Source organism: Crocuta crocuta, unplaced genomic scaffold (assembly GCF_008692635.1).
Source record: "Crocuta crocuta isolate KB4526 unplaced genomic scaffold, BGI_CrCroc_1.0 scaffold144, whole genome shotgun sequence".
NCBI lineage: Eukaryota > Metazoa > Chordata > Mammalia > Carnivora > Hyaenidae > Crocuta > Crocuta crocuta.
This window is the reverse complement of record NW_027529669.1, coordinates 239,917-252,987: the sequence shown is the minus strand read 5'-3', so window position 1 is coordinate 252,987 and position 13,071 is coordinate 239,917. Positions and strand designations below refer to the sequence as shown.

Below are 13,071 nucleotides of genomic sequence, written 5' to 3'. Positions count from 1 at the left end.
CCTTCGCCTCATGTACTCATTCACCTTCCGTTCACGAAGCACGTGTGCAAGGCTGCGTACAGGCCGACGGGTGGGCTCTGCCCTTAGTCCATCAGGACACAGAGGAGACTGTACACAAACAACAGAAAAATGATTATGAATTTTAAAATAAACACTTTCTGGGACACCTGGGTGGCTCAGTCAGTTAAGTGTCTGACTTCAGCTCATGTCACGATCTCATGGTTTGTGTGTTCGAGCCCCACAGCAGGCTCTGTGCTGACAGCTCAGAGCCTGGAGCCTGCTTTGGATTCTGCGTCTCCCCCTCTCTCTCTCTGCCCCGCCCCCACCCATGCGGTCTCTCTCTCTCAAAAATAAACATTAAATAATAATAATAATAAAGTAAATAAATAAAACAATTTCTGAAGCAGTTTATTACTAGTAGCTGAAAACCACTGGCCTGACCACAAATAATAAGGCTAAGAACTCAGAGAAATATTCCGTGTATTCGGTAAAAGATATGAAAACGAAGAAAGCAGAGCCGTTGGTAAGGTCTTGTAAGTGCATCTCAACACCGGGGAGGCTGGTGGGCGCTAGCAGGCAGCAGCAGCAGCTACATTAGCTGGCCCACTCTTGGCAATCCAGTTATCTATGGAGAAGTCATCCGAATTCAGTCTTTAGCTGGATGTAATCACTTATTCATTCAAGTCTTTACCGAGCAGCCTCCTATGTTTAGGCCGATGCTAAGTGTCTCCAGCACCCTCAATCTATGAGACTAAAGTTAAGAGTTCTGACCTCTGTCTATCATCAATGATGGGTTCTCACTCTTACCACAAAGCACAAGTCAGCTTAGCCTCTCAAGTTGAAGATCGATAGTTCCACAGCAAAATGTAAAGATTACCTGCAGACAGAAACAGCCCAGGGAACAAACCACAAGTAGAAGCCTGATGGGGCCAGAAAGGAGAAAGACACCAGAGGATCAAACAGAGCCAATCCACACATTAACACAAAAATCCAAGCAAACCTACTCAGAACAAGTCCCACTCAAACAATACTTATAAAGGTTTCCTTATGCTATTTACAATTTTAAAGTAAATTTACTTTATAAGCAGCCAGGGAATTCTTTATTTAATACCATCCCGACATAAAAGTTCATTCAAACCATGAAACTGAGTTTTATGACAACCTAGAAATAGGAACTCAAAGAAGGCAAACATAATGCCTTAGAGACCAGGAAACATTTACACAGTTCAACTGTTAAAAACAGTTCAACGTTCATCCAGTGAATACAGTTTGGATGTCAGTATACACGGTACACGCATTCTTCAGGGAGGAGAGGGACCTTGCGACCGTCCCACAGCCGCCTCCGTATGCTGGTCCTGGAGGGCTCCTGGCACAGGCTGGTTTTCCCTCAGAGCTGTTTGGGGTTTCACATTCGAAGGTTCAGATTCCCAGGAAACGTGACTGCCTTCCTTTTGCTTAAAAGACCAGACGGAAATACACAGATGTTGTCATTTTTGCTTCACTGACGGGCTGGAGCTATAGGACTAAGCGCATTCTATCACGGAGCCCAAACTGAACACTTCTATTCCAGGTCAAATACTATTTTAACAAGCAATACTCATGATAAAAATCTCTACAGAACCATAATTATTTCAAAAACCCTAACAACAACTCACTTGCTCCAAGTAGCAGTCATAATCACAAAATTTCAGTGTACGTGTGTGTGTGTGTGTATGTATCCATTTTCCTAAATTTCGGTATATTTAATCTACCAGTGTCTGACCTGGTGTTCAAGGAGACATAAGCCAAGGTTGGGGAAGGAAAACCAAGCCTTCCTTTAACTTCTAATGAATTGTTCTTACTCCTAAGAACAATTTTAATAATAAAATACTCACAGTCCTTGCTTCTCCTACTCGTCTTAAAAGGACACCTTCTGCCAATAAAGCCTTTCCTGTTTCCACAAATAATTTCTCTTCATCTGTTTCTCCAAGTTTCTGCAGCTCACTGTACGTCTCCACAAACCTGGAATTCCAAGCAGTCACATCTTAGGTCTGTATCTGGGAGAGCCATCAAGACCTGCTGTTAGATGGTCTCAAGCTTTCCCTTAATGGGTCTTTTTCCCAAGCAGAATTCAACTAAACTCCTCAAACTGGTAATTAAATTCCTTAAAAAACAAAAAACAAAACAAAACAAAACAAAACAACAACAAAAAAGAACAACCCAGGGCTTGTAAAATGGCTTACTGTTGACAGGTAGATTTGAAGTTTGGGTTGAACAGATCAAAAGCTTTCTGACCAGATCCATAGGCTGAAAAAAATTTCCTAGAAGATATAAACAACACAATATAAATTTGCAACTACAGATCATGCCCAAGAACAGAGTCAAGAAAAATTACTAGGCCAAGCATAAGCTTTATTATTATTGTTGTTATTATTAATACATATGGTAAATATAACATATTAAATGTATTAAATGCTACAAAAAGGTATCCAATGCAACACAACATTCCTGCTCACCCTCCCCCAAGCCCCCAGTACCCTCTCAGGAATCAACACTAACCTGTTTCTTGTGCATGCATCCAAGAATATTCTCCTAACATACAAGCATATAGTCCTCTATCCGTCCCTGTTCCAAGCTGTGTAATTTAACCCCAAGGACAAGAAACACTATAGTACACCTTCCTCTTCTCCTCAATAGTTCTTAAAGGTCATTTCAAATCACTGAACTTGTCTGTGTCCAATCCTCTGCTACTCTAGACAGTGTTGCAATGATGACCTTTATCAGTATTTCTCAGTGCACTATGCAATTCTGGAATAAATTCATATAAACAGCATTATTAGCTCAAGGTATGTGCAACTGCAATAAGGCCTTCCAAAGTGCCAAATGCTTCCAAGTGCATGCAGTGAGACTGTGCGGAAAAGTGCTGTCAAAGTAATACCCCCAAAGATCTCGTGTCCTTCTCTGAAAATTTCCAAGTAGACCATGAACATACTTGTTCTACTACCTCAAGGAGTGCTGGGGGCAGGGAAGGGGGAGGAAGGAGATTCCTCGAAAGGGGCCTGGACCTCAAATGAGAATATGACTTTATAAATTTTCTTTTCTTATAACCGGAAATAGAGATAACAATAAAGTATATGTATTAGCTTGAATAAGGTACAATCTCTGATCTTAACATTTAAGAGTCGAGGAATCATAGAAATTCTGGGTACCAAAAACATCAACATCTGAGGGGAAAAAAGCTCTGCCACCAAATTCTCAGCAAGCTGACCTCCTTGAACTTCACAGTCCTTTGAATAAAGAGGAGACAAGACGCCAATCTTGCAGGGTTAGAGTAGGGCCCAAATGACAGCTTTTAAGGGTTTAGCATAGTGCTAATCCATGCACAGAAACAGGCGGCTATAACTGCAATGACCAGGTGCAGTTGCAGAGCTCCAGATTCGACTTCCTAGAACTTGTTTCTCCAACATGTGGGAGGGGCACTGATTCCCTAACAGGCGAGATACACAAGACCTTCTGCACAGAGGGAAAGCCCAGACTCCATTCCTATAAAAGTCACCAGACTGCTAGCCAAACCTTCCTTCTGAAGTTTCGCTGCCTCCTGTCCAGCACGGGGGCCCTACACTCACGCTCTAATCCGATCCTCGGGGTACAAGATGTCCTGGATGGCAGCTTTGGCTTTGCCGTATCTCAGGCGGGGCCTTTGGAAGACCGGCTCTCTCAGCGGAGGAAAAGCGTTATATACGTCAAACCAGAGGGGCTTCTCCTTCAACACCCCGGCCCGAAGCAGGTCCCGAGTCCTTAAGGAAGGAAAAATAGCGAAGGCCAGTCCGTTACAACAGCCTATATGAGGCCCTGAATCAGTCTAGTCACAGCCTGGGACAGGAGCCCGCAAGACAGAAGCGGACGAAGGCCGGAGCACAGGTGCTCCCCACCTATAGGTAAGACCTTTACATATTCCAAAACCAACTAACAACGCTCAGGAATTAGTCCTTACTTTTTCTCGGGTGCGTCCCACACCCCCTCGCCCCATTTCCGTCCAAAGGAAAATGAAAGATGGTCCATCTGGGCCCACCGGCATCTTCCTTCCCTTCTCTTCCTAGAGACCTCCACCCCGGCAGGGCGAGAGGTGCAATCCTGAACGAGAACGGTACTTTCGGGGAGTGGGGTGGTCAAGCACGCCTATTCAGAGACAGCGGACAGTACGAGAGCCTCGCGCGGCTCGGACTCCGCGCTCTGGAAACTGCCTCCCCCGACTCGAACGCACCCAGAAAGCGCGCGACCAGTCGAGGGTCCCCATCCCGGGGCAGGTACCCTGAGCCCACCCCGCCTCCGCGCACACACCGCGAGAAAACGCTCCCCACGGTCTCCAGCCGGCTGCCTGCCATGGCTGGCGCCTGCGACGCACACGGCCAGCGCCTACCGGAACCGGAAGCGCCNTGGGCTGCCGGCGGAGCCGGGGATCGCGGCGCTCCCTCCGCAGCCCCAGCGGGAGAGCCGAGCCAGGCGGAAGCAAAGGATGGGCCGAACTGGCGCGGCCCTCGGCCGGGCTCAGACGGGAGCACTCGATAGCCGAGCCGAAAGGGAGGAAGCGGGCCAGAGCCGGGCAGAAGCAATAAATGACCGATCTAGAGGAGGGATTCACGCTGGCGGTTGCTTTAGCCTTTCTGGCCTTGCTGACCTGACTTCGGTCAGGAAGGTGGAGCGGTGCGGAGGGGAGATGATGGGAAGGAAGGAGGGAGGCGCAGCCCACGTCCGGGGACCCAGCCAGGCCAGGACAGAGATTGAGATCACGTTGGCGCTGGGTCCGGACTGCGCCTTATCTTGCTCAGAGCCACAGATTCCGCAGAAGGAAACCGGGGCCGAGACAGGCAGTCACTGGCCTGAGGTCACACTAAAGTTCGAGCCTCTGTCCTCCGTGCCCTGCTGTGCCCAGCGCCCCGCGAGGCCCTAGGCCCGGGAGCGCCTCCTGCATCTGCTCCCATCCCGATGCGCCCGGCAACTAGTGTTTTCTCCGCGGGAGGCGTGGCGGGCTCGCCCCTCCGGGGGGCCTGGCAAAGCGAAAGTGTACGAAGCAGATTCCCAGACGGAGACTCAAAAATCCGGGAGAAGTAACCTCGAAGGGTTACTTTTTGGTCCAATAGTCGTACTTACGCGAGAGTACCCCAGAGAAATGAAAGCACAAGTTCATGAGGAAGTGCAAGGATCGTCACTGCAGCATCGTAGGGAGGGGAAAAAATCAAATGGAAAATTCTGGTTCGTGTGTCCCATGCAATCCTATGCAGCTGTTAACAATGAACAAGTGATACCCACATGTGTTCACCTAGATGAATGCCTATAACTTATCCTTAAATGAAAAAGGAAGTTGCAGAGAAACACCTTTTAGTAGGATCCTAACCTGCTAAAAGAAAACACCTGTATAAGCGTGTTTCTATGAAGATAGAAACTAGGTGGAAGGCACACAAGACTGTGAACCCTGGTTATCTCCGGGGAGACTGTCAGAGAAGACAGAAGTTTTTCTTTATGTTTCCTTCAGAGCTTGACCTCTAGAGTTTTTATTCATGTTTGAACTTTTTAATCCAGTGAAATGTTTTGAATCGCATACACACAGAATCTCTCCCGGGAGCCCATTATCATCTCTGTCAGCCAGAAGAAACAGCAAGTCATCCCAGAGAACTCCCACTCCATGGGAGGCTGGTGAAGAGGAGGGAAGGAATGTTTGAGCAGCAGTTAGTTTGTTTGTATTGTCTACCCAGAAGGTAGCTGTTATTTCCCTTTTATAGATGAGAAAGTGAGGCCATAGCAGGTGAAGTAACTTGGCAGATACCTCACTGACAGAGCCAGCCTTCCAGCACAGCCTGGGCCCTTTCCATAACCCACAAGACTCCTTAGCTCTGTTTCAAGCTAGAGACTGGTAGACCCATGAAGTCGGACGAAACTGGCCCCGGGGGCAGGAGTTTGGGGGATTTGAGGCCCAGGGCTACACTGAGAGGTGGATCTCACTGCCACTGTGGGGCCCTGCGGTGCGGAGAAGAGAGAGCACAGGGCTGGCTGCTGGGCCAAGCGTAGAGATTCCAGTCTCCCGGTCTCAGGAAGGTCTGGAAGGCTTTGCTCTAGGGAGGGCAAACACGCTCCCAGCTAAATATAGTCTTCCCAGGCCTCATAACAAGTTTCTAATTCTGTCCAACTCAGAGCGAGCTGCCAGCCCAGATCACAGACACACTTCCCTTCTCCCACTCAGGCCTGCTCCCCTAGGCCACTGCAGTGACCGCTGGTACCAAATTAGGAGAATGTATTCAGGGAGGAGAGCCAAGGACCCAAACCCTCAATGGGGGAGGAATTGCAAGGTTGGAATGTTTCCTCTAGATCTTCTTGGGGAAGTTACTTCCTCTTCTAGGCCCTTAAAGTTTGCCGTCCTTGAGGCATCTGGGTGCCTCAGTGGGTTGCGCTTCCAACTCTGATTTTGGCTCAGGTCATGATCTCGTGGTTCATGGGATCAAGCCCCGAGTCAGACTCTGCACTGAAGGCTCTGAGCCTGCTTGGGAATCCCTCTCTCTCTCTCTCTCTCTCTCTCTCTCTGTTCCTCCCAGTTGCACACACGCACACTCTCTCTTTCAAAATAAATTAATAAACTTTGAAGTTTCCCCTTCAGCATCGTATTTAATGTCTCTGCGACTGAAAGAGCAGAATGTTGGTGGGTAGCTAGGAGGACCTTGGGGATGTGGGAACAGGATGAATTGGGAACCTCTGACCCTGCAACAGGAAGTCCATGCCCAAGGGAGCACTCATTCATGAAAAGGAGGAAGCTGTCCGGCAGCCGGGGGCAGGCAAACTGGATATTAGAGACTTCTCTCTTCCCACCAGGACCTCTCAAGGCTGCAAGGGGCTGACACACTCGTGCCTCACACTGCACCAGCAATCTGGAGTGTCTTATCCAATAGTTCAACTACCTGATGCCATAGATAATGTCCTGACAATCTTACACAGAAGGAAATAGGACTTGTCAACTCTCCAAAAGGCCGTATCCCTTCCACTGCCTGCCCGACCCCGGTAGATGTGCCCACTAAATAGTGTCAGCTCCCTGTATAGCTTGCTGCGCCAGTAGAAGCCACCATTCTGCAAAGACTAAATGAGACCTGGTAAGTAACAAGTCTGGTGGCAGTTACAGCATTGCTCTTATGTCCTGATTGCCACCCGGGCCTGCAGCATCTCGATGCTGTTTCATAAACGGCCTTATTGTTTTATTTTCTTGTTAAGTGATGCCATTCATCTCGCAAGCATTTGACACCTGCCTGGCCCTCTGCGGGGGCCCTGGACAAGCTGACGGCCCAGTGGGGGAGACCGGCGAATTGCTAACGGACACGTTGCGTGCTGACTAGCATGTGGATTGCATTAGTTTGCTAGGGCAGCGATAACAGAGTACCAGAGGCCGGGTGCCTTAAGCCACGGCAATGTACTTTCGCACTATTCTGGAGGCTGGGAGTCCGAGATCAAGTTGGCAGGATGGGTTTCTCCCAAGGCCTCTCTCCTGGGCTTGCAGACGGCCACCGTCTCCCTGGGTCCTCGAGTGGTCTTCCCCCTGTGTGTGCCTGTGCACTGTTCTTACGACACCAGTCATATTGGACCTGAGACCAACCTAATGGTGAGTTTTAACTTCAATACTTCTTTAAAGACTATCTCTAAACACAGTCACATCCTGAGGTCGTGGGGATTAGGACTTCAACATATGAATTTTGGAGGGACACGGTCCAGCCCCATCACGTTGACTGCTAAGTACTTGTGCTGAATGGTGCCNCCCCCCACCCCCCCCCCCCCCCCCCGCTCTCTGCTCCCAGCTGGCTTCCAATAGGTACCGCCAGTGCGAGGCATTGGCAGGGGAATGGAAGGAAGGAGGAGAGTGAAGCTAGTGTCCGTTCCCCTGGCTCCCTCCACGTACAGTCCAGGAACATAGAGGCCCAGCTCCACAGAGCGACCTCCTCACGCAGAGCTCCCAGCAGGGTCCAGTCACTGTCCCCTCCCTTGGCCCTGAAGGCCGAGACTCAGCAAACCGCGGCCCTCTGTCACTCGCCGTAGGTGGGTTTGAGCCCCACATTGGGTGTAGGGATTACTACAAAACATAAATAAACTTGGAGAAAAGGAATTCCGCCCTTTGGGGCTTCCCTGCACTGTGCCCACATCTTTGTACATAGTGCCCTTATTTAAATAGTGCCTGGGAGCATGTCAGACAAAGAAGTGGAAAAGCATCCCCACTTTGGGGGAACGGCCTCGGTGAGTGCCGATCCCTGGGTACTGATGAAACCGTTAATACCGTTACTCAACTTTGGCAGAGAGCCAGGGTCAGGGAGACATTAGCTGCTCGCCTCAAAAGCGGAGGGAAACAAGAGCATATATTCAGTACACAGCTCGGGGCCCAGGAGGCTGGACAGCAAAGAGGGAGGTGTTCAAGGAGGAGGCCGGAGCACCCCACCCCCCAGGCCGCTGCTCTCCCTTGGAGCCCAGCACCCTCCCAGGAGGCCCGTGCTTCCATTTCCTCTCAAGGCTCAGCCCGGAAGACACCTCAGCGTGCACCCTGCTCCCTGGCTCCCGGGCCCATCCCTCCCAAACCCTGGTGCTGTCCCTCTGTTTTCTTGTCTGAGTCTGTCTAGCTGGGCCTCTCGGAGGGCAGGAACTGGTTCTCTTATCTCTGCCTCCCCACACCCAGCCTCCTGCTGGCTCAGAGCTGCCTCTCAGAGAGAGTCTTCTCATCAACAGCGAGGATGAATAAAGTCACGTCAGGACAAATGAGGCTGGAGCCATCCCAGGCCTCCTCCCTGGAGGCCTTCCTCAGATACTCCATGGGTGTGCGGGCACAAGCTGGGGTTGAATGGAAATAATCCTCCTCTCCACCAAGAGCCTGGTCATTTCTAGTTCTGGCCATCCTCTGTGCCCCACTCACCGGTAGATCCATTTTACAGACCCCTGGGCCTCAGCTCTGTTATCTGTAACAGGGGCATAATCGTATCACCCGCCATACACCTTGTTATAAAGAGAGTCAATGGGTTAATACCCGCAGAGAGGTGAAAACCGCGCCTAGTGTATGGGCTCCATAAATAAGAGTGATGATAAGGTTTTCTGACCCCTGCACGTTTAAGAGCAACAACTCACAATTTATTAAATCACACCTACAATTAAATCACACCTAACAATTTGCAAGGCGGGTCCACATGGCTGCCCATTCATTTCTTCACCAAACAATCCTGCCCCCAACAAGAATCCAGTTCAGGCAGAGGAAAGAGAAGCACTGTAGGCCGCCACCAGCCCTGTATCACCGTGGCTCCTTTGGTAGCTAAGGAAACGGGAGCCAGCTGGGCCTGGAGCAATAAGCTGGCCTCTTATTATCAGAATTAAAGGCCAATTGGAATCACTCTGGAGCTTCCCCAGCAGAGGATGAACCCCTTGCAGGCAGATGTTGCAGGCCCGTGTGGGCCCCTCTTGCCTTGTGGGAGGCAGAGCAGATCTGTCTTTAATGTGCACCGGGACCCCCTGGGATCTTGGGAAATGCAGGTTCTGACTCGGGAGGTCTGGGGGGAGGACTGAATTCCTAACAGTCTTCCAAGTTGATGCCAGTGCTGCTAAACTGCAGGTAGGGTAGCCAGCTGGCCTAAGTTTGCCCAGAACTTTCCCGGTTTCAGCACTGAGATTTCCACGTCCAAGGAACACTCAGACCTGGAAACCCAGGACAGTTGGTCACTGGATCCACAGACCACACTTTGAGTAGCTAGAACGTAGCCAGCTGAGTTTGTACCGAGCTTTACAGCCCTTCACTTCAGAGTCCCCTGAATAATCCTCTTGACCTGATAAAGAATTATGACTCTTTAATCTCGAGAAATGACAAGGTAGATGCTGGCTTTGTGGGGCCTAAAGCTTATATAATCTTAGTGGCTCTTTTAAGAAAAAAAAAGTACAAAAATATCTTTGTTTTCCAAAATTTGCAAAACATATAACCATGCAAATAGAGTAAATTCCCTTCTGTCTGTTTGGGCTCTGGCCAAACAGGTGCTCGCTTCCTTCTGGGAGAACTGTGTTGGCCTCTCAATGGCCAGTTCTGAGAGATGACCACCAGGTGGCAGTATATCCACACAGCCCCCTTCGATGCCCCCCCCCCCCCCTCCTCCCCATCTCCAGAAATTTCTAAATCTTCCTCCAGCTGGCCTAGCCAGCTAATCCAACAAATTAATCTCTGCTCTGATAATGGGCAAAGGAGTTCATGTGCTTCTCTCTAAATAGCATATTTTCCATTTAATGGGAATGCTAAGAGAGCGTTTTTAAAACCAAATAAAGAATGCTAATCGGTGAGTTCCAGGCACACTGTTGGATCACACATCACTGTGGAGATGTTTTTAAGCAGGCAGAACTTTCTGGTTCAACAGATCGTGTCTATGGAGGGGTTCTAGGTCTTATCACCTCTCCCCCTGCCCCAATGTAGAGCTTAGTGTTTAGGTACCAACTTTCGAGTTTGGCTGCCTGGGTAGTTAAGTTCTACCACTTACTGAGGGGCATGTTGAGTAAGGACCTTATCATCTCTGTGCCTCAGTTTCCCGATCTGTGAAATGCAAGTAATAATACTGATTTCATATAATAGTTATGGGGATTATGTAAAATAATGTATATAAAGCTCCCCAGAAAAGTTGCATACAGCAAGCACTCAATAAGCAGCTATCATCTTCATCATCCCGTATCTTGCCTATCTTCTGCCTTCTTCAAACCAAATTCTCCTCCTGATTTTTCTCCAAACTCAAGTCCCTACCGGGTGCCTCAAGTGAACAGAGGGAGGGTGGAGACCCCAGGATGGTAATAATCAGGCCAGTTCTGGGCACAGCAATCTCCAGACCCATGATCTCCTCTCAAGTTTGGGTTGAGCCCTGGGGACACTGAAGCAAGGAGGAGAGGCACTAGCTGGACCACACTCCAGATAGCCTGGCTCAGTGGTTTAGCAGGAGGTCAATCTCCAAGGATCACCTTGTGGATACCAGGAGCCCAACATTTGCAGAGGAGCCTGGCATATGAGGACAGATGGGTAAGGGGGTATCTGGCCCAGCCTGACACCCTCCTAGGTCCCGTAACTGCTGTTCAGCACAGAGGGACTCATCACGGAGCAGAAGCTTCATCTGCTGTGCGTCTCCATCCTATCCGGGACACTTTCTTTGCCTTCTCTCCCCACCTCCCCTCTCTGGATACAATTACCTTTAGTTGTTGACGAAAAGGCAAAAGAGTGAGTGGTTCTCAAACTTTGCTGCATATTAGAATCACCTGAGGTGCTTTTACACTCTGATTTCCAGGCTAAATCCCAAACCAATGAAACCAGAATCTTTGGGAATGGGACCCAAGTTTTAGATATAATTCCAGTATATGGTGCCTGGCTGGAAAGAGGGTTAGAGGAATGTGCAACTCTTGATCGCGGCGGCGTGGGTTTAAGCCCCACATTCGGTGTAGGGATTACTAAAAAGCATAAATAAACTTGAAAAAAAAGAATTTCAGTGTAGAGCAGGTTTGAGAACAGGTGTGCTAGAGTAGTGTTTCTCCAGCTTCCGTGTGCATTCAAGTCACCTGAAGAGTTTATTAAAATTGACATTCTAGGGGTACCGGGGTGGCTCAGTCACTTAAGTGTCCGACTCTTGATTTCAGTTCAAGTCATAATCCTAGGGCTGTGGGATCGAGCTCCACATCAGGCTCCATGCTCAGCATGGATTCTCTCTCCCTCTGCTCCTCTCCCCTGCTCTCTTTCTTAGAAAAAAAAAAAAATTAAAATGGACATTCAAGGGGCGCCTGCCTGGGTGACTCAGTCAGTTAAGCATCTGACTTCGGCTCAGGTCATGATCTGACAGTTTGTGGGTTCGAGCCCCGCGTCGGGCTGTGTGCTGACAGCTAGCTCAGAGCCTGGAGCCTGTTTCTGATTCTCTGTCTCCCTCTCTCTCTGCCCCTTTTCCACTCGGTCTCTGTCTCTGTCTCAAAAATAAAGAGACTATTAAAAAATAAATGCATAACTAAAAATAAAATGGATATTCCAGTCCAGCAAGTCTAGGGTAGACCCTGAAATTGTGTGTGTCTATCAAGCTCCAGGTGATACAGATGGTGCTGGTCCAAAGTTTGGTAGCAAGGTTGTAGAACTGTGCTTCTCAAACTTGGCGTGTATCAGAGTCACCTGGAGGGCTTGTTAAAATACTCCCAGTTTGAGCTTCCATAGATCTGGAGTAGGGCCCCCTAACACGCATATCTAATAGCACATGCATTTCTAATATGCTCGGTAGTGCCGTGGCTGCGGGTCCACAGAGCACACTTTGAACAGCATTTGGACTCAGGCAGCCCTGGGCCCCGCTCCCGGCTTCACACCTTGCTAGCTCTGCAATCTTGCAAAGTGACAACCTCTCTGAATTGTCATTTCATCATCTGTAAAGTGGCTTGGATTAATTGAGCTGATATGAAACACCTACCAGACTGCCTAGTGTGCTGGTCCTCAAACTTGACTGCAAATTTGAATTCCATGAGGAGCTTTAACGTAAATCACCCCATGGCTGTTGATTTAATTGGTCTGGGGTACTGAGCACCGGGGTTTTTTTTTCAGCTACTCAGTAATTCTACTGTGCAGCCAGTAGGAGGCAGTGGCCTGGCACTGTAGCTTCCAAACACAAGACTCAAACTGGGGGCTGCCCTCCCTGAGTCTCTGATTCAGTATGTCTGGGGAGGGCTGAGGATTGGCATTTCTGACAAGGCCCCAGGTGCCAGTGCTATGCTCCAGGGTTACACACCTATCAGTAAAAACACACACCACCAGGGCCCCTGGCTGGCTCAGTCAGGAGAGCATGCTCCTGATCTTGCGGTTGTAAGTTCAAGTCCCATGATGGGTGTAGAGATGACTTAAAAATATTTTTTAGGGGTTCCTGGGTGGCTCAGTTGGCTCAGTGTCTGACTTTGGCTCGGGTCATGATCTCGCTCTTTGTGGGTTTGAGCCCCACATTGGGCTCTGCGCTGACAGCTCGGGAGCCTGAAGCCTGCTTCCGTTTCGGTGTCTCCCTCTCTCTCTCTCTGCCCCTCCCCCACTCATGCTCTGTCTCTCTC

At 49.3% G+C, this 13,071-nt stretch overlaps 1 protein-coding gene across 1 annotated transcript; it reads right to left on the bottom strand.

Annotated features, from left to right (window-relative positions):
* Positions 1-392: 392 nt before the first annotated feature.
* MRPS23 (mitochondrial ribosomal protein S23) lies at positions 393-4,405 on the bottom strand. The gene is given in 8 exon segments (XM_077762853.1): positions 393-847; positions 849-894; positions 897-920; positions 1,319-1,454; positions 1,875-2,001; positions 2,223-2,300; positions 3,606-3,776; positions 4,321-4,405. Coding segments are annotated over 8 exon segments (648 nt in total). The 5' UTR covers positions 4,365-4,405; the 3' UTR covers positions 393-825.
* Positions 4,406-13,071: the final 8,666 nt, after the last annotated feature.